At 44.8% G+C, this 21,777-nt stretch overlaps 1 protein-coding gene across 1 annotated transcript in view; it reads right to left on the reverse strand.

The window, feature by feature from the left end:
- The window catches only part of LOC119974520 (4F2 cell-surface antigen heavy chain-like), a 189,182-nt gene extending 183,699 nt beyond the window's left edge, over positions 1-5,483 (reverse strand). Inside the window, exon 1 of the mRNA XM_038813465.1 lies at positions 4,758-5,483. Coding sequence (XP_038669393.1) covers positions 4,758-5,328 — 571 coding nt within the window. The 5' untranslated portion in view covers positions 5,329-5,483. The remainder of the gene's footprint in view (positions 1-4,757) is intronic.
- Positions 5,484-21,777: the final 16,294 nt, after the last annotated feature.

Here is a 21,777-nt window from a genome sequence, read left to right on the forward strand (position 1 = left end):
ACCAGTTCTTCATCGGACTCGCCCACGACTCCGCCCACTGACCACAACAGACCACTCCCCGAAACGCCCACAAGCTGCCGCGGCAGAGACAGCGATGCAGACACTGACTCTGAGGACAGCCACAGCACACCACACTACAGCCCACATAGCAGCGACTATGACCCCGACTACAGTGACCCCATGGAAGTCACTTACATTAAAAACCCAGACCCACCACCCGACCCCGACGACCCCGACAATACCCATTCACTTTTGGACCCAACACTCTGGCACAGGGACAATTCGTACCGACTTGTCCGCAACGATGAAAGTGACCCCCGGTCACACAATTCAAAAATATCATGCCTGATCCACACAAGGGTGTGGGATCCGGGAGAGCAGGACGACACGGTGTCTGAATCCCGATACGGCAACCCCTTTGTGACCCTGTTCACAGAGACAGAGGAAAAGTGAGGTGTCCAGATGATGTAAATAGGAATCGTTTGAGGGAAGCGATGTCCTTTCTGATGGAACCTGCACGTATGTTTGTCTACCGTTTTATGTTTGTTTGTCTTTCAGGAATGTAAATGGTTCAGTTGGAGGATGGACATCTTCTTTTCAGCTGAAAAGATTGTGACCACCTCACACACACGTTAGCTTGTCCGCCGATACCTTTGAGAACTTCAGTTCCCACACCGGTTTGATTGGAGATCTTTTCAAGTTGTAAGGCTTGTGACCGCCTTACACACACAATAGTTTATCTGCAGATACGTCTGAGAACTTCTATGGTGAGCAGCTCACCTTATCGGCTACAATATCTGAAGCCCAGCTCAATTTTCAGACGGAGCATCTTGGCTCCTCCATTGTTTTTAGGTGCCCCTCTATTCGGCGAATAGAGGCTGCAAGTCACGGTGACCACATTCTTACCCGTTTACTCCAGGTTACTCAGGCAGTGGACAAACGGCACTGAGGACCCGCCCTGTCTGAGAACCCACTTTGGTCAGCCAAGCTCGGGTATGGCACAGCACGCCCTACCCGGGGATCCCATCCAACTCGTACCCGTAGCGGCCCATACGCAACCCATTCGACCTTTCATTTCAAATTTGTTTCCATTTTCGTTAGGTAGCCCTTAGGCCGCCATCCCACATGCTATTTACATCCAGGAACATTCGGATGGTAAATGAGCAAAGCCTGCGAGACGGCTCGCAGGAGGAGAGTTGTTAGGTGTATTGTGTTCATTAAATTCGCTTTTGAAAAAAAAAAAAATGAGGGGAGTCACAGGGTGTGACTTGGCCAGTCATTTTAATGGGTCAATTGGAATTGAAAGACAGATACACTAAAAAGTACGGATATTAAGCTGTATTGACAGATACTGTGCTTGATCCCATAGCTTTCGAAGGACGAGACAGGGATCGAAGCAAGGATTGTCCATACAGGAGGAAGAAAGAAGGAAGAACAAGTTGAAGATGATGGAAGCTCACCTATTGCTTTTAAATGTTATATTTGTTTGTGTGGAAGCAAGACACGTTTCCCCCACAACCCCCACCGTAAATGTTTCACTTACAGCAACTCCCCAGTGCTCAGCTCTGATCAGTGAGGTTCAGACCTGGTGCACAAAATTTATGACATGGTACTCCATGTCATACGTGATTGAATCACTGCTAGTGATTGCGATCCTCGCCATACTTGTACAGACCCTCAGGTTGAGGAAGTGGAAGAGGAGAGCCTCCCGTTCCTGCCCCTCCGTCTATGGAGTTCGATCTCCTATTTTCCGATTTCATCAATCCCCTTTGCTTCATGATGAATAAAGTACTGTGTAATAAAATGAAAAATTATACCCATGTATTATATTGTCCTGAACTCGACTGCCGAGTCAGGAAATGTTATGTGATGTGGTATGAATGGATGAGGTTTAGTCTGTAAGGAAATGTTTAAGTTAAGTTAAGGATAATTGTGATAGGTAGAGGTTCCCGTTTGTGGTAATGCATGTCCCCTTTGACATAGCGCCAAGTAGAGATGTAAGGTAAAAAAATTTTCTTCCCATAATTGAGGACAGAGTAGACGCTCAGGAGCTTGCCGAGGTCAGGGAACACAAAGAAGGCAACCCAGATGCACTCAAGGCAACGTACATAGGTGATCCTTCACAATATTTTGATTGTGAGGATCACAAGGAGGGAATGTAGCCACTGTAGCCACCTAAAATGGACACTGAACCAAACAAAATGGAGAATCGCTAAGACTGTAGGGAAAAACAGTTTAGCCAAGGCAAACAGCCTGCAAACACTCATTAGCATTTTGCAAGCAGCAAAACCAGTTTCTGGCCAGGTGGAAGATCTCCAACCAAAGGTGATAATGGCAGAACGTTCTACATACTAATGAGGCAGTCCAGATCTAGGCACACACAATGGCAACATTTGGGTTTGAATAAGATACTTTAAGTGGATGTCCAGACAGAGCGGCACCAGAAGTATCCACTATAGAAACCGCCCCCACCATCGAGAAAGACCCTTACATTGGAGGAATTCAAAAGATATTGATTGGAAGCTATCCAATCGATACCTAGAGGTAAAGCCCGCCCAAGAAGAGGGAAGGACATTGGGGACCCCTATAAATATAGACCCCCACACATGGTCCTGTCTGTTGTTTCGTGCTCCGGCCCTGACCAAGAACTTGAAGCTGTATCCTGACTCCAGCCGTTGAACACCAGCCGCCGAACCGTAAGTGCCAGTACGACGCTCGCTACGCGAACTAAGTCCGCTAGACCCCCAGTGACCAGCACGCTTTCTGAAGGTTGCAGCCCAAGACCGGGACGAAGGCCTCGATCCCTGACCTTGCCTGTTCCTGTGTAGTTAAGTATTCTGTTTGCTTAGTCTAGTCATAGCTTAGTCCCTTAGTGTGTGCATGCGTATTTATTATAATTGTATAATAAATATTGATCGTTTGGAACTTACTAATCGGTGTATCGTTTTATTACTTTGAACTTGACCTTGGAATATATGTGAGTTGTCTATATGGCAACTGGCGACTCCTGAGCTGAAAAATACATAAGACAGAGCCTAGTGGTGTTAAGCACACGGCCTTTAACACAGGCAAGTTAATACACCCCAATAAACGCGTTTTACACTCATAGCAAAACGTGCAACAACTGCCTGTGGAAGTAGTTGAGTCGGAAACATTAGGGACCTTCAAGCAGCTATTGGATAGGTACATGGATTGCGGTAGAATAATGGAGGTTAGATTAATTTGTTCTTAAGGGCAGCACGGTAGCATTGTGGATAGCACAATTGCTTCACAGCTCCAGGGTCCCAGGTTTGATTCCGGCTTGGGTCACTGTCTGTGCGGAGTCTTCACATCCTCCCCGTGTGTGCGTGGGTTTCCTCCGGGTGCTCCGGTTTCCTCCCACAGTCCAAAGATATGCAGGTTAGGTGGATTGGCCATGATAAATTGCCCTTAGTGTCCAAAATTGCCCTTAGTGTTGGGTGGGGTTACTGGGTTATGGGGATAGGGTGGAGATGTTGACCTCAGGTAGGGTGCTCTTTCTAAGAGGCGGTGCAGACTTGATGGGCCGATTAACCTCCTTCTGCACTGTAAATTCTATGATAATCTATGATTAATCTAGGACAAAGGTTTGGCACAACATCGTGGGCCGAAGGGCCTGTTCTGTGCTGTATTTTTTCTATTTCTATTTTTCTAATGCATCATCTCTGGCTAGCTAAGGAAGCTAGGGATAGCACTAACCGTGCAGAAAAGGTGTGCAATGCTGCAAAAATCAGTGTAGGACAGAAGATTGGTAAAATTTTAGTAACCAGCAAAAGGACTAAAAACAACAAAGGGGGAGAAAATAGCGTATGATAGTAGATAAGCAAGAAATATAAAACAGACAGTAAAAGCTTCTACAAGTATATAAAAAGGTCAAGACTAGCTAAAATAAGTATTGGTCCCTTATATGCTGAGACTGGGGAATTCATAATGCAAGCAAAAGACACAAAAAACACCCTAAGAATTCAAGAAAATTGGATAGAGAAATGTAAAGCAACCACTATTAGTGGAGAAAACAAATTAAGGAACACCATGGGACTAAAGGTTGACAACTTGGCAGTGGTTAGCACTGTTGCTTCACAGCGGCAGGCACCCGGGTTTGATTCCCGGTTTGGGTCACTGTCGGTGTGCAGTCTGCATGTTCTCCCCATGTCTGCGTGGGTTTCCTTCCCCAAATCCTGAAATACGTGCTTGTTAGGTGGATTGAGCATTCTGAATTTTACCTCAGTGTACCCACACAGGCGCCACAGTAACTTCATTGTAGTGTTAATGTAAGCCTACTTGTGACACTCATAAAGTTTATTATGATTTGTACCTTGTAGAATCTTTGGGGAATCAGGCAAGAAGACTCGTAATCCCAGTTTCTGACCTGCTCTAGTAAGTAGCCACATTTATGTGGTTAGTCCAATGCAATTTCTGGTGAACAATTTACTCCTAGGATATTTATGATAAAGGGTTTGTCAGTGTACTGTTATTGAGTGTCAGGAGATCTGATACTACCATCTCGATGTGATCATTACATGATACTTGTGTGGTGCAACAATTACTTGCCACTTATTAGCTGAAGCCTAGACATTGTCCAGTCTGAGAGCATCTGCAATGCCGTAATGTTGAGAAGAGTGGTATCCAAGGGCAGTTAGTATGAGCTCATTTTAGGGGAAAGATGTTAATTGCAAATGCGAGTAAAAATAAATGTAAAGTCTCTATACAGTACAAGTAGTTTGTACAGATATTTATACCAAGAAGGTCTCCGATTCCATCCCCAGTCCTATCGTAGTAGGACTGAATTGCAATGTGGTACATGGGTTTCTTTTGCCACCACCTGAGTTTAGGAGGAAGTTTACAGTCTGGACTCTGCAAAATAACCACCAGAGCCGCCACCATTAAGCTTATCCAAGTTAACCAAAACACTGCGATGACACATCGCCTGATCCACATCCACTTGGGCCCGTTGGCTATCTGCAAGTCTAGACGTCGCAATGGCTTGAACGTTTTATCCGTCTTCACGTGGTCCCTCTTTGCAAATGAGAAGATATCACGGAAGCGACCCCGCTTTTTAACCGTCGCCTGTGAAAATTCTGCGAAGGAGGCGGGTGTGGACAAGGGACCGGGAACATGGGGGGCGGCGGTGGTGTAGGAGTCGGTGCTGAGCGTCTCCACGTTGCTGGTCGAAACGATGTCAATGACGACCGCTTTCTCATCCCTGGCGACATGAGGCTCAGGCGGAGAATCGTTGGCGACGTCCTGCGAAGATTTCTCTCCTGCCTCGTCAGGCGCCGCACTCGTGGCGGCCAAGGTTTTTCCCTGCATTTCCGCGGCCAGACAAGAGGAAACACTCGGGTTGCCGCCTCGGCCGAACGGGCGGCCGTTTGTCGAGTCCTCGCGCGCGTCGCCAACCGAACAATCGCGCGCTCAGCTTTCCCGCCCCTTCCTCTCGCGCCGCCATTGGAGTCCCCACCCGGCCGGCTTGGCAGCTCCCTCCACGCCGGCAGCTTCACAACAATCAACGCCTCGACGTTTTGTTGTCTGCTCCGTTACACTTTTACCCGCATGTTTGGCTTAACAGACTTTTTCTAGTCGCCCTTCGTGGGCTTCTCCCTCCACTGTTCTGAACCTATTTGCACGACTTGCTGTGTAACGTTTTTAAAGAGTACCCAATTATTTTTTCCAATTAAGGGGCAATTCAGTGTGGCCAAGCCACCTGTCCCTCTTCTGCAGCTACATTCACAGTCCCTGGAAAGTGAGCATGCAGTCCCATGGGCATCATCGAGGCCTTGGTGTCCAATGGGCACCGCAGGGGTTGGGGTGCTTCATTGACCCCTTTAATTGCACTCTTATTTGATGTTTTTAAGTTTCCGTTGATCAGTGTTATGTTCGGGCCGTGCCCCTAACAGGAGCAGCCCTTTTTTGTTTTGTCCCTCAGTTTGTTTCCTTTCTTTTGTTGGTGGATCTCAAGAGTGGCTAGTCCGCCTACCCAGCACATCTTTTGACTTGTGGTGGCGCACGCAAACACGGAGAGACTGTGCAAACTTCACACAGACAGTGACCCGGAGCCGGGTTCGAACCGGAGACCTCGGCGCCGTGATGCAGCAATGCTAACCACTGCACTGCCACTGCTGTGTAATTCTTAACACTTAAATTCAGATTGGGAAGAATTGTCAGGGAAAATATAATCCAAATTTGAAGCTACATTTGCCACTTCACTTTATCGCCACTTCAAAGCTTAATCGGGAGTACTTTGATTCTTAGTTTAATACACTACAAGTAAGTCTAAAACATAGTGGGACGATAAAACATCACCTATTGCATCCACTTTTACTTAATTATGAAGGGTACCATTGAGGTTTGATTTCCTTACCTCCCCAAGATGTCTGTCCTTTCCAACTCTAGGATTGAAGTGGCCAAGGAAGATCAGCTAGGCGCCTCCTGAAATAAAATTCCTCTTCGGAAGTATCTGTAGCTTCCAATATTAGGGCATACATAAGGAGGACAATAGTAGCACACTGGCTCTGTGCTCGGGTGAGCTGAAGGGTTATGAGGCTTTTGTTTATCCTGCAAGGGGAGGCTGACACGACTGACTAGTTAGTTTTTAATGACAAATCCAACCCTTAGGAGGCACCTTCGTAACCGCTGCCTTGTTCTTTGAGCTGAACTTCCACTGCCCACCGAGTCTCACTTGGCACAGAGATGTTCATGTCAAAAAGCCTCCTTGGCAATAATAGCTGTTGGATTGGATTTGATTGATTTGTCACGTGTACCGAGGTACAGTGAAAAGTATCTCCTGCCCGATGGAAGAAGTTGGAAGAGTGAGTAAGCCAGTTGGGAGGGGTCTTTGATTATGCTGCCCGCTTTCCCCAAGCAGCAGGAGGTGTAGATGGAGTCAATGAATGGGAGGTAGGTTTGTGTGATGGACTGGGCTGTGTTCACGACTCTCTGAAGTTTCTTGCGGTCTTGGGCCGGGCAGTTGCCATACCAGGCTGTGATGCAGCCAGATAAAATGCTTTCTATGGTGCATCTGTAAAAGTTGGTAAGAGTTAATGTGGCCATGTTGAATTTCCCTAGTTTCCTGAGGAAGTATAGGCGCTGTTGTGCTTTCTTGGTGGTGGGGTCGACGTAGGTGGACCAGGACAGACTTCTGGTGATGCGTACCCCTAAGAATTTGAAGCTGTTAGCCATCTCCACCTTGACCCCATTGATGCTGATAGGGGTGTGTACAGTACTTTGCTTCCTGAAGTCACTGAGCACCTCTTTAGTTTTGCTGGCATTGAGGGCTAGATTGTTGGCTTTGCACCACTCCACTAGGTTCTCTATCTCGGGGGGAGGGTCCTGACATTCTACGTCCTAAATTTAATTTTAATGAATAGAAGATGCCTGTATGTGTAGTATTTTAATGTGGGTGGCTGTTGCACACCAGCCACCATCCAGGCTTGGTCTTGGTCCAGTGGCAAAGGGGTCCAAGGCAATAAGACCAAGCTCCATGGTGTGGGTTCAGGACATAAGAGCACATGCTCCTTTCCACAGGCCCTCTCCCTGGGATTCCTAGAGTGCAGGGGTGGCCTCACGGGCTCATGAGTTGCATTGGCTTCTCGCTGTCAATAGCGCATTACTCCTCTCGCTGCAAATGGTTCTGCTCCTCCTCTCGCTCCTTGCACAGATGTAACTTATTATTTATATACCAAACTGAGCATAATGAATGTCCCAAGGCACTTCACGGGGCATTAGAAAATAAGGATGACACCGAGCCCCAAAGGGAGCTATTCGGTGAGATGACCAAAATTGTCATAAAGGAGATAAGTGAGGTGGAAAGGACATTCCTGTAGAAAAGCAGTGCTTGATCATTAGTCTGTAGTTTTAGTTGTGTGTCATAATCAAATTATAAAGTGTTAGTCAATATAAGACACTATACACTTTGTATCTTGGTAACTGCATCCTTGCTATACAAATGAAAACAACACATAGCCCTCCTCCTGTGCAAGAACACTTTTATAGTTTAATTACAGATCAAATACTGCAAAGCTCATCAAGGTTGAAAAGCCTAGAGGGGCTGAGTAATTATATAATACTACCTAGCAATTAACACTCACTAGTTTCTTAAGCTAATTAAATTTAATAGTACCTTAAAGAGAAAGTTACTTTTAAATATGTAACGGACCTATGCATTGGTAAAGTTCTGTTCTCAGTTTTTGTAATTATATAGCTTGTGACTTACTCCTTATGAACAAACATCATGCGGTATATATGTAACTTAAGGCTTGTCAACTGAATTCCTAAAAGTTTCATCACATGAATTACCATCTTGCTGCAGTCATTAGTTGGCCAATATGTGCATCCTTGCGATACACTGCCTTCCTATGCCAACTGGAAAGCAAAACAACTCATTGCCCTCTTCAATGATGCCAGAGTTTCCCTTGCGTTTTCAATAGTTTTATATCTGTTAAATGTTCAAAGAAACTTTTTTTAAAAATCTTAATTAATTTCCCTATGATTTTTCTCCAGGATTGCAATATACCACAAGCACCAGGCCAATTGTGGAGGATTGGCAACACTAGTGTACCTTGTTACTTCAGTTTTAGCTCACTGATTATATCTCTCTGCTCTGATTTTTACACACCTTGCATAGACTTTTATGTTGGAGTAACTTTGTGATTGAGGGTGCATGTCTCTTGTACTCTTTTTGTTATTTTTAAGTAGCTTGCTCAAGGGATCAAGTCACTAGTAAGTAACATATGGACCATTGAACTCACCAGAACACCCAAGATGTATCAATTAAGCATTTTGGGTTATGGATTTGGGATATGGAGGCCAAAGTATAATTTGAACATGACAGCACATATTCTCTGTCTCAAATTAGCAAATTACCTTGCGGTGTCTTAGTAAAAAGCTACAAACTTAGTAAAAAGGGGAAAGTTGTAATAAAATGTTCCTACAATTGACTGACATCTGAGGGAACCAGTCAGGAGGTGATGACTGTCATAACCTGACCCAAAGCCATGGGCTCTGTGCCATAAGGTTCCCCGTGGCCTCACCCGAGTATAATATCCCCTGATGAGGAGGCGAGGCTACACCCTTAACCAGGGCACCCTGGGGCATAAATACACCGGCCTGAGTGTGGACGACCCTTTGGGGGTTGGGTTATTTTGACCTGAAGCCGAAAGTAGACGCAGAGCTGGACCCTTTGAAGTAGTTGGGAGATAATCCATCCATTCCAATTCGCAGATTGGGCAGCACCGATAGTACCAGTGATGGAAGTGTGACGGCACCGTCCAGTTATGCGGAGACTACAAAATAATGGTGAATCGCCCATCACATTTGGACCATTATCCAGTGCCGTGGATTGAGGATCTATACGCTCAGCTCAGCGGGGATTCACTTTAACCAAACTTGATATGAGCCATGTTTGTTTAGTTGGTTCTGGACACGGACTCCCAAAAGTACGTGACAGTATACCAGGCTGCCCTTCGGAGTGTCGCCCGCCTGCTCCATATTTCAGAGGGTAATGGAAAACATACTCTGGGGATTACCACAGGTAACAGTTTACCTAGATGACGTTTTAATCTCTCCAGTTGTCCGATTATGAACGTATGAAAAGCCCGTGGACGTGCTTCATTGCTCCAAGGCAGCAAGGGTCTGGCCTGAGCAGGGAAAAGTGTGCCCAGAGATGATCTACTTGGGCTACAGAATGGGCCAAAATGGGTTGCACCCTGGCGATGACAAAGTGCGGGCAATCCAGCAGGCCCCGGTGTCAGAGGACCCAAAGGAACTCTGTTCCTTTCTGGGCTTAATCATGGAAAATGTATCCCGAATCTGAAATGAAATGAAAATCGCTTGTCACAAGTAGGCTTCAACTGAAGTTACTGTGAAAAGCCCCTAGCTGCTACATTCCGGCACCTGGTCGGGAGGCTGGTACGGGAACTGGCCTGCCTTGGTCTGCTTTAAAAGCCAGCTCTTTAGCCCCCTGGTAAACCAGCCGCAAGAATCTGGCGACCGTATTGTCTCCATGGCACCTCCTGTTAAAGAAGGGCCAGCATTGGGTTTGGGACCTGCCGCAACAGACAGCTTTCGACGAGGTGAAGATCGATTGACTCTTTGCGACTCTTAACTCATTTCAGCCTGTCAAAGCCTCTATTACTGACCTGCGAAGCCCCGCCTTATGGCATCAACACTGTTCTGGCACACAGGATGGACGATGGCACGGAGCGGCCCATCACATTTGCTTCCCCCACTTTGGCGGCAGCGGAACAAAACTATGCGCAAGTAGAGAAAGATTGGTGAAACTATTCACAGTGAAACATTTCCACCAGTACGTGTACAGTCACACTTTCATGGTCCTGACAGACTACAAACTCCTCCTGGGGGGCTTAAAGAGGACAGGGTGATCCTGACTCTGGAATCCGCCCGGATTCAGCACTGGGTATTAAGTTTGGTGGCATACAAATACATTTACCTATCAGGCCTCCTATGCCTGCCATCTCTGACGAAGCAGTTGCGACTTTGCAATTCACAGACACATTGCTGGTCACAGCAACAAGATCAAGGAGTGGGCATAGATGGACTAGTGTTGGTCAGAGTCTGTCACATTGTACCATATGGGGCTCAGCTTCGGGCACTCCCGAACGACCCAAAGACGGTCACCATGAAGGTAGGGCAGCACGGTGGCGCAGTGGGTGAGCCCTGCTGCCTCACGGCGTCGAGGTCCCAGACTCGATCCCGGCTCTGGGTCATTGACCGTGTGGAGTTTGCACATTCTCCCCGTGTTTGCGTGGGTTTTGCCCTGACAACCCAAAGATGTGCACGGTAGGTGGATTGAACATGCTAAATTGCCGCTTAATTTGAAAAAAAAACCAACCATGAAGGTGGCGGATCTGCTACAGGGATCCTGCATGGCCATGCCTGAAAGAGGCCATTAGGCCATTCTACAGGACATCGGGCCATCCCCGAGGGATCTCAAAAATGAAGGTGGTTGTCCCAAAGTTATGTTTGATGGCCTGGGATCGACTTGGAAATCGAGACCCTGGCGAGACAATGTACTCGGTGCCAGGAACACCAGAATCTTCCACCTGCAGCAGCACTCCTACATGGGAATGGCCGGGCCAACAGTTGTCCCGTCTTCACATTGATTTTGCGGGGCCTTTTCAAGGAGCAAAGTTTCTGGTCATGGTGAACGCCCATTTGAAGTGGTTAGACGTTCATTGAATGCCGACATAGTGGGCCACGATCAAGAAGCTCCGCCTGATCTTCCAGTGTCCACAGAATTCTGGAGGTTTTAATGTTGAATAATCTGACGGCCTTCACCAGTGCAGAGTTCAACTGAGCTGTGTCCGTAACGTGAGGACTGCGACTTACCACCCGTCATCCAATGGCGAAACAGAAAGGCCGGTGCATACTTTCAAGTTGGGGATGTGGGTACAGACTTCAGGTTCTCCAGAGACCCATTTGGCCTGTTTTTGTTTTATTACCACCATGCCACACCCCACCACCCGGATGGCACCTTTTGAGCTGTTGATGGGACATTGGCTGCGCACACGGCTGAGCCTCGTCCTGCCCGATATTGGGGTGAAGGTCCATGACAGACAGGAGTTCCCCGACTTTAGGCGAACTAGACCTGTGAGGGTGTTCGCTACAGCGACGCAGTTTGTGAGCAATTTCGGAGATGGGGCATTATGGATCCTGGATGTTATGGGCGCACGTTAGTTATCACTGTTGCGTCACAGCAACACAGCGCCAGGGACCCGGGTTCGATTCCCGGCTTGGGTCACACTCTGTGCGGAGTCTGCACGTTCTCCCCGTATCTGTGTAGGCTTCCTCTCACAAGTGCGGAAAGACGTGCTGTTAGGTAATTTGGACATTCTGAATTCTCGCTCAGTGTACCCGAACAGGCGTCGGAGTGTGGCAACTAGGGATTTTCACATTAACTTCATTGCAGTGTTAATGTAAGCCTACCTGTGACACTAATAATGTAATCCAGCAGTCAGGACCAGTCTCCTGCCTAGATCGGGTGCAAGGGAAAGAATTGACCAGAGATGTGGACCACCTCCACAGAGATCCTTGCAGATTGCCTGGAACTCCCATGACCAGTGCTTCCCCGACTCAGCCGCCATTGGCGCCGCTTGAGGGAGACATGTCCCGCCATTTTGAAATGCGGGACGCCGACACCTCGGACCCAGAGTCTGACAGGAAGACTGAACCGACTGAGGTCATCGCAGATCCAGTGACACCCGCTGACCCCAGCCTGATAGTGACTCACCCAAGACTGATATTCCCCAATGAGGGGCTGGGGCTACACCCTTAATTCCTGGGTCATAAATCCCCCAGCCCGAGTGTGGGCTGGGCGCACACTCGGGAAGTAGAATGTATCGAGTAAGTTTATTAAATCCTTTTTGTTTCTTTTCCATCATCGCTTCCTTGTGGTCACTCACCTGGATAGTACAGTGACCATCACCCTTGAGACCAATTGAACATTACATAGAACATACAGCGCAGAAGGAGGCCATTCGGCCCATCGAGTCTGCACCGACCCACTTAAGCCCTCAATTCCACCCTATCCCCATAGCCCAATAACCCTTCCTAAACTTTTTAGATACCAAGGGCAATTTATCATGGCCAAACCACCTAACCTGCACGACTGTGGGAGTAAACCGGAGCACCCGGAGGAAACCCACGCAGACACGGGGAGAACGTGCAGACTCCGCACAGACAGTGACCCAGCGGGGAATCGAACCTGGGACCCTGGCACTGTGAAGCCACAATGCTATCCACTGTGCTACCGTGCTGCCCATGCATCACCTAAGGAATCTGGGACGGATCATGCTTTACCTGAACCAGAGCTCAGGGATGCTACTGATCATGCACAGATGTAGTGGCCAGCAAGGATTAATCATCATCATAGAATTTACAGTGCAGGAGGCCATTCGGCCCATCGTGTCTGCACCGGCCCTTACAAAGAGCACCCTACTCAAGCCCACACTTCTACCCTATCCCAGTAACCCCCACTTAACCTTTTTTTTGGACACTCAGGGCAATTTAGCATGGCCAATCTACCTAACCCACATCTTTGGATTGTGGGAGGAAACCCACGCAGACACGGGGAGAACGTACAGACTCTGCAGACAGTTAATAAGCAGCAACCTTTGAAAGTTAGGCATCCAGCATGAAAGACAGACAGACTTAGATCAACAGAACGAGGATAGTGCCACAGTAAACAAAAGCCACGAGCTTGTGTTCCAGAGTGAATGGATTCCACTGCCTTTGCTAAGTATTGCATTTTTGTTCTTATTGAAATGAACTGAATAAATTCTATGCAACATGTGACAACATACAGATGGGAGAGTGGAGTGTAGATATCTCAGAAGGTCGTGTGATTTGAGGAGATTACAGAGTTGAAAGGGATGAAGCCATTAAGGGATTTGAGAACAATGATAATTATAATATAAAGACATGGCTTGAATTGGGAGCCAATGTTGGTCCGTGAGAACTTTAGAAATCAACATAATGAACTTTCTCTGAATTGCCTCTGATGTCATTATGTCCCTCCACAAATGAGACCAAAATTTTATGCTGTCCTTAGATGTGGCCTCACTAACACCCTGCAACAGTTGTAACTATTTTTATACTCTAACCTCCACCTCCCCCACCAAGGGCCAACATTTCATTTGCTTTTCTAATTATTTGCTGTACTCGACTGTTTTGTGTTGCAAGTAGGACACTGATCTCTTCGTATCACAGCATTCTGAAGTCTCAGCATCAAAATATTTTGCTTTTCTATTCTTCCTCGCCAAGTAGAAAAGCTAACATTTTCTTTCACTGTCAAATATTCTGTGGATTATTTGTACTTAATTTGGTAGGGAATACAGTGTATGGTAGAACTCTATAAAGAGTATTGAAAGTCAGAGAGATCTAGGTGTACAGGTCCACAGGTCACTGAAAGGGGCAACACAAGTGGCGAAGGTAGTCAAGAAGGCATACGGCATGCTTTCCTTCATTGGCCGGGGCATTGAGTATAAGAATTGGCAAGTCATGTTGCAGCTGTATAGAACCTTAGTTAGGCCACACTTGGAGTATAGTGTTCAATTCTGGTCGCCACACTACCAGAAGAGGGGGCAGAAGAGATTTACCAGGATGTTGCCTGGTATGGAGGGCATTAGCTATGAGGAGCGGTTGAATAAACTTAGTTTGTTCTTACTGAAACGACGGAGGTTGAGGGGCGACCTGATAGAGGTCTACAAAATTATGAGGGGCGTAGACAGAGTGGATCGCCAGAGGCTTTTCCCCAGGGTAGAGGGGTCAATTACTAGGGGGCATAGGTTTAAAGTGCAAGAGGCACGGTTTAGAGTAGATGTAGGAGGCAAGTTTTTTTTTTACACAGAGGGTAGTGGGTGCCTGGAACTCGCTGCCGGAGGAGGTGGTGGAAGCAGGGACAATAGTGACATTTAAGGGGCATCTTGATAAATATATGAATAGGATGGGAATAGAGGGATACGGACCCAGGAAGTGTAGAAGATTGTAGTTTAGTCGGGCAATATGGTCAGCACGGGCTTGGAGGGCCAAAGGGCCTGTTCCTGTGCTGTTCTTTGTTCTAACCTATCTATAATCTCTTTGCAGACTGTATTGTTTTCCGGCCATCTCCCTATCAGCAGCAAATTTGGCTCCAGAACACCTAGTCCCTTCATCAAGTCATTAATATAGTTAGTCAACCTGAAAATGGCCCTTTTATCCTGGCAATTTCCTGTTAGCCAGTTCTCTAATATGCTAACATTTTAACTCCATTATATATCATAGAATTAACAGTGCAGAAGGAGGTCACTTGGCCTATCGAGTCTGCACCGGCTCTTGGAAAGAGCACCCTACCAGAGGTCAACACCTCCATCCTATCCCCATAACCCAACCCAACACTGACGGCAATTTTGGACACTAAGGGCAATTTATCATGGCCAATCCACCTAACCTGCACATCTTTGGACTGTGGGAGGAAACCGGAGCACCCGGAGGAAACCCACGCACACACAGGGAGGATGTGCAGACTCCGCACAAACAGTGACCCAAGGCGGAATCGAACCTGGGACCCTGGAGCTGTGAAGCAATTATGCTATCCACAATGCTACCCTTGCCTTTACCGTGAACAGCAAGCTTTTAAGTAGCACCTTATTGAATGCCTTTTTGAAATCCAAATATACCACAGCTACTGGTTTGTTTTTATCCATCCTAATCATTACATCCTCAAATAACTCTTTAAAAACAATTGTCTAGGACAATTTCTCTTTCATAAAACAATGTTTTCTGTGCCCGATTGCATTACAATTTTCTAAATGTCCTGCTGCTACTTCCTTTGCAATGCATTCCACCATTTTCCCCAATTACAGATGTTAAGCTAATTGGTCAATAATTTCCCGTTTTCAGTCCCGGCATAATTTCCCGTTTTCAGTCTTCCTACTTTCTTAAACAGGGCGTTTATATTTTCAATTTTCTGATGGACTGAAACCTTTGAAGAATCTTGGGAATTTTGGAAAATTACATGCAAGCATCCACTATTTCAGCAGCACTTGCTTACAAGACCTGAGGATGCACGGCCTCAGGTCCAGACCGGTCAGTCTTTAGTCCCATTAATTTATCAAGTACTTTTTCCCCAGTGATGGTGATTAAGTTCCTCCCTTCATTTTTCCAATTTTCCATTATTATTGGGATGTTTTTAGTGTTTTTTATGCCGAAGATGGATAGAAAATATATATTCAAAGTCTCTACCATTTGTTTCCCATTATTAGTTTCCCAGTCTCCTCTTTTAAGGATCAATATTTCCTTTGGTTAATTTGTTGCTTTACTTTTTCTACTCTTTCCTTTTTATATGCTTGCGGAAGCTCAATGCCTTTTTATATTTCATGCTATTTCATTCTCAATCTCATTTCTCACACTGTTATTTCTTTTCAAGACATTATTTGATGGTTTCTAAAATTTTCCCTATCTTCTGGCCTACCACTAATCTTTGCAGCATGAAATGCCATTTCTTTCAATTTGATACCATCCTTCACTTCCTTAGCTAGCCACATATGTCTACTCTTCTTGTAGATTATTTCTCTTTCCCCAGATAAAACTTGCAGATTACAAATGAATGGTTTATGGGACCAGAACATGATGATTACTCTGAAAATTATGCAGGATCCCAGAATTTGGGTTGAGTGCAAGAAATTGTGTACGGTATAAAAAGGTCAGAAAACAAGCATTTAAATAATTGATTTTCAGAATGCTACTCAATACTTTATTCATGGATAACCGACAGCTCTAACATCTGTGGTGTAAATTGAGGTATGGCCCTTGGTTTTAATTCTGCCAAAAAGTCCAAAGACCACAGTGAACTGAAAATTTTATATATGTTCATCAGGACATCTGTGAAAAAAATGGTTATTGAAAGTATTTTTAATCCATTGTAAACTAATTCTCATCTTCCTGATTTTATATATTGCGCTGATTCACTCAATCTGTGCCATATTTAACCTGTAAATAAATCTGACCACATAGTTTGTTTACATTAGTTGACCTGCTGTGCAGTATTTTGCACTCGAGCATACATGATCGCCGATTGGCCAGGAGCCTGTACGTTTTTGCTGTAACCTTGACCCAGGGTGGGATGAAATTCAGGGCTCAAATCAAATTAATAAGTCTGGGGATAGATCTGTGTAGGATTGCGCTGCCTAGACACTATGGCACAGCTTTTCCACTGATATTTTATTGGTCTACAGCTCCCTCAGACAGCGTTGCAGCAGCTGTGCAAATTGGGTGAACCAGCCCACATGCTCTCTTTTCTCGGTGCCCTCCGCGGCAGCGCTCAGCCTTTCTCAGAGCACCTTTTATGCTAGTTGGCCATTAATTAGCCAGCTAGCATAATATTGCATTAACATGACCTTGGGCAGAAATGGGTTTCACCTCCGCTCCTGCCCACGCTGACCTTCGATGCTCTCCAAATGTAAAATTCAGACTATTGTTTTATGAAATAATGTGCTGAACCAAATTCTTACAGTTTTGGCCAACCAACGCATTTGCTTTCAATGTCTGGCTTCCCAAACACCATTCACTAGTACATAATAGACTGGTCAAATGGTCAGAATACCAGAGGCTTGCATGCCTACTTTTTGGGTCAATCTTCTACATGGATGCAACTTGCAATTTACAAGGACAAATTCTGATTATCTCAAAATTCGTTTGTACAACAACTACTCTGCTGTTCATTATTCTCTAACTTCATTTGTCTGTGCATTTGCTGCCCAGCTTAGGTCACTGGCTGTGTAGAGTCTGCACGCTCTCCTGGTTTCTGCCTGGGTTTCCTCTGGGTGCTCCGTTTTCCTCCCACAAGTCCTGAAAGACGTGCTGTTAGGTAATTTGGATATGCTGAATTCTTCCATTCTGAATTCTTCCTCTGTGTACCGAACAGGCACCGGAATGTGGCGATTAGGGACTTTGCAAGTAACTTCATTGGAGTGTAATGTAAGCCGACTTGTGACAATAAAGATTATTATTATTTTCAATACTGGCATCCAGCTACTGATTTTTCATCTGGGAAAGTAGGCATCGGCACCCGACTAAATAACTGATGCGTGTATTCTTTCACAAGAGAATTCAGATACTGTCCATTTGGCCCTATTCATTTGAGTCAGTCTCGTAAGCTCCACGAGTCTCCCCTTCCTCAATCCAACCTGATCAGCATATTCTTTAATTCCTTTCTCTTTTGTGCACTTGGATTGGATTTGTTTATTGTCATCTGTACCAAGGTACAGTGAAAAGTATTTTTCTGCGAGCAGCTCAGATCATTTAGTACATGAAAATAAAATAGAAAGAAAATACATAATAGGGCAACACACGGTACACAATATATATGCACTTGCATATAATTATGAGAAAGCTAGTTGTGCACTTCAATTCCTCTTTCATAGCATATGTTCTAAATACAGTCTAGATAAAGAAGTTTATCTTAATTCTTTACTGGATTTATTAGTGTTTGTTTAATACTTGGGACTCTTGATTTCAGACTTCCCCATAATATAATATATTTTGGGGACCATAGTTTAGATACAAAATGTTTTGGACCTCAGCACAAACTAATTTGCTTACCTGCAGAGCCACAGGGGAAAGGAGGTGCAGGACAATTAATAAATCCAGGTTACTGTGCATATTATAGCTGTTGGTCAGCATTTGACTGGTTGTAAACTAGCTAAGACCCTAAAAGAGCATGGCATTATGCAGCTAAAATAAAATGTAATCTACACTGGTAGTGTTGCATTGTGTATTTGTATTCCTGAATACTAATACCTGGCCGTGAAAGACTGTCTTCAAAAAGTTTGTAACAATTAATACAATCTGTCCCTGAAGAGAGTTAGAACCTTATTAGTATCGTGTTTCAACGAATGAATGCCTCTACATCTGCTCTGTGCTCATACCCTTATTCAATCACATTTTTATATTCATCCAAGTAAATTTTTAATTTCTCTGCTAGTTCAAATCAATGCCCCCAAGCTAAAAAAAAATAGAAATAATACTGGGAAGTCCAGGATTTTGACCCAGTGATGAAGGAACAGCAAATTGGGATGAAGCGTGGTAGAGAATTTAAAAGTAGTTGTGTTCCTACGAGTCTGCTTCTGTTCTTCCAAGTGGCAGAGTTTACAGGTTGGGAAAGTGCTGTTGAAGAAGCCTCGGCTGCAGGGCATCTTATAGATAGTGTGGAAAGAGTAATGCTCAATATTGTGTGTGGGATGCCAACCAAGCAGGATGCTTTGTCCTGGATGATGGCGAGCCTCTTGGGTGTTGTTGGGAGATGTAGTCATCGCGATAAATGAAAAATATTCCATTCAATTTTAAATTATGCCCTGTAGATGGTGAGTAGATCTTTCGAAGTCAGGTGGGTCATCCACCTCTAATTACCCAACCTCTGTCTTGTTCCTATCATTATTGTATCTTTTGTGGCTGATCTAAGGTCTTCGGTCAATGGTGACCGCAGATTTTGATGATGGAAGATTGAGAAATGGCAGTGTTGCTGGAACATCATGGGAAGGTGGAGGCCGAGATGGGAAATAGTCAGCATTTCTGGCTGAAGGTGTCTGCAAACGAGCAGTCTTTCTTGTCTTTTGCTCCGCTATAGTTTAGGATGGGGACAGGGAAGGAAGTTGATGCCCTTCCTTCTCCCGGTCAGTTGTTTAATTGGTACTGACCATGCATAGCTGGATGGCAGGATTGCAGAGTTCCGATCTGTTCCATTGGGTACAAATTGCTTGGCTCTGCCTTTTAACATGTTGCTTCTGTTTAGCATATGTTGTCGTTTCACCAGGTTGGCACCTGATTTTCAAATATTCCTCATGCTGCTCACACAATGCTCTTCTACACATCTCAAGCATTCAACATGGAGGAGTACTGATTCTTCATCAAGAGAATTCTTTGCCCATGTCTGACCTGATACAATGGGACTTGATGAGATCCAAAGTTAATGTTGAGGAATGCCCGGGCTGCTCCTTCCCGACAGCACACCACTGTGCCACTTACAGTCTGTCCTGCCATTGGGTCAGGACATAATCAGGTGTGATGAGAGTGGTCTTTAACGTTCGATGAAAAGAATGATTCTGAGAGTATAACTATGTCAGGCTGTTAAGTCGGAAATAACCCTCCCATTTTTGGCTCAGGTTCCCAGATATTAGCGACTTTGCAGCATTGACTGGGTTAGCTGTACTTTTGTCTTTTCCAGTGTCAGGTGGACCATCCAGTTTTATTTTTAATCGACTTATTCAGCCGTTCGATAAAACTGATTGGTTGTTGGTCATTTCGAGGATAGTTAATAGTCAACCACATTGCTATGGGCTATAATCATACTCAGGTCAGACTGGGGAAGGATGCTGATTTTTTTTTCCCTAAAGATCACTAATAGCAACCTAATAATTTCATAGTAATCATTATTAATATGAAGACTTTATTATTCCAGATACAATTTAAAAACTTCAACGTACCAAATACTCAATTCTTGTGTGATAAGCCTACATAGCATGGCCAATCCACCTACCGTGCACATTTTTTAGTTTGTGGGGGCAAAACCCATGCAAACACAGGGAGAATGTGCATACTCCACACGGACAGTGACCCAGAACCGGGATTGAACCTGGGACCTTGGCACCATGATGCAGTAGTGCTAGCCGCTGCGCCACCATGTTGCCCTAGAACAAGAGTCTTTTAAAGAAGAACACTTAAGAGCACCATTCTTCGAGTAGGAATGTATATAATAGTTGCTACAACTAACCAACTCACCAGACTTGCATTTTGCACACACATGAATTGCTGCATTTTGACCACCTTTTGATCAAATGTAGAACTTGGTGGTCTGACACTTGTAACTTGTGGCCATGCAAACCCAACTTTGTGAACCTTAGAAGCCAGCATGTCACTGCTATGTGTTTGAGCCTACATGGCAATGCAGTCATTACAACAGTGACTACACTTCAGAAAGTATGTTGTAAAGCACTGAAGATGTTTTGCATTCATGAAAAGTGCTAAGCAAGTCGTTTGTTTTTGCACACCGCATGGTTAATTTTAATACCGTCTAAGTGACTTTATTGATCATGCTGATTATTGACTATGCAGTTATAAGTGTCAACTGTCACTCAAATTCGAAGACCAAATAAAAAATAAAAACAAAGTTTGACTGTTAATATTGGAATAAACATTTTGGGCATCATATCAGGATAAGACAAAGACAATCCAGTTCCATTGGCCTAGTAAAATCTTTAACCTCTAAAGTAGGGACTCCCATCAAGCAACAAATATGGAGCATATCTTAGGTTTTAGACAAAGTTATGCAGACACACAATCTATGGATCGTAATAAAAGTCCGTGGCCTCCCATATCCATTTGACAATGGTGGTAGAGAGACAGGCTATTAATATTGCGCACCCAAACTATTGCCTTCATAAGCTAAGCTGTCACTCAACTGTGATTCTGATTGGGAATGTGAAAAATTTTCCAGGCCTGTCCTATCCATAAGTAGGCTAAATTTAACATAATCTCCCTCCCATCAGGCTAAATAATGGTAGGAGTCATTAATAGTGCTCTCAAATAACATTTACTCACTGATGATCTACTAACCAGCACTCGGTTCATATTTCACCTTGGGTACTCTTTTCCAGGCTTCATCAATAGCCTTGTTCTAGACATAAATGCAAGAATTGATGCCACAAAAGTGAGAGTGGCTTCCTCAGATATGAAGACTACTTTCAACAAACTTGTGATCAAAATTATAGCTCATGAAATAACAAGAACAATAGTAACATGGATACAAAACTGGCTGAGTGACAGGAACTAGAAGGTAGTGGTTTTTAATCTAAAGTGCAGTTCCCAGGGGTTAGTGTTGGGATCCTTGCCCATATTAAGGACCTACATCTTGGTGTACAGGGCACAATTTCAATATTTGTAGATGATACAAATCTTGAAGCATTGTGAATGTGAGGATAATGTTCAAAGGTCATAGACAAGTGGTAGAATAGCCGAACCAGTGGTAGATGACACCCAGTGTGGAGAAATGAGAGGTGATTCATTTTGATAAGATGATGGAAAAACAATATAAACTAAAGGATATAATTCTAAAGGAGTTCAGGAGCAGAGGGACCTGGGTTAAATGTGCATAATTCGTTGAAGGTTGCAGGACAGGTTGGGTGTGCAGCTAATAAAGCACACCGTATCAGAGGCTTTATTAATAATGGCATAAAGTATAGGGACAATGAGGTTATGTTGAACTTGTACAAG

The sequence above is a fragment of the Scyliorhinus canicula genome, chromosome 1, assembly GCF_902713615.1.
Source record: "Scyliorhinus canicula chromosome 1, sScyCan1.1, whole genome shotgun sequence".
NCBI lineage: Eukaryota > Metazoa > Chordata > Chondrichthyes > Carcharhiniformes > Scyliorhinidae > Scyliorhinus > Scyliorhinus canicula.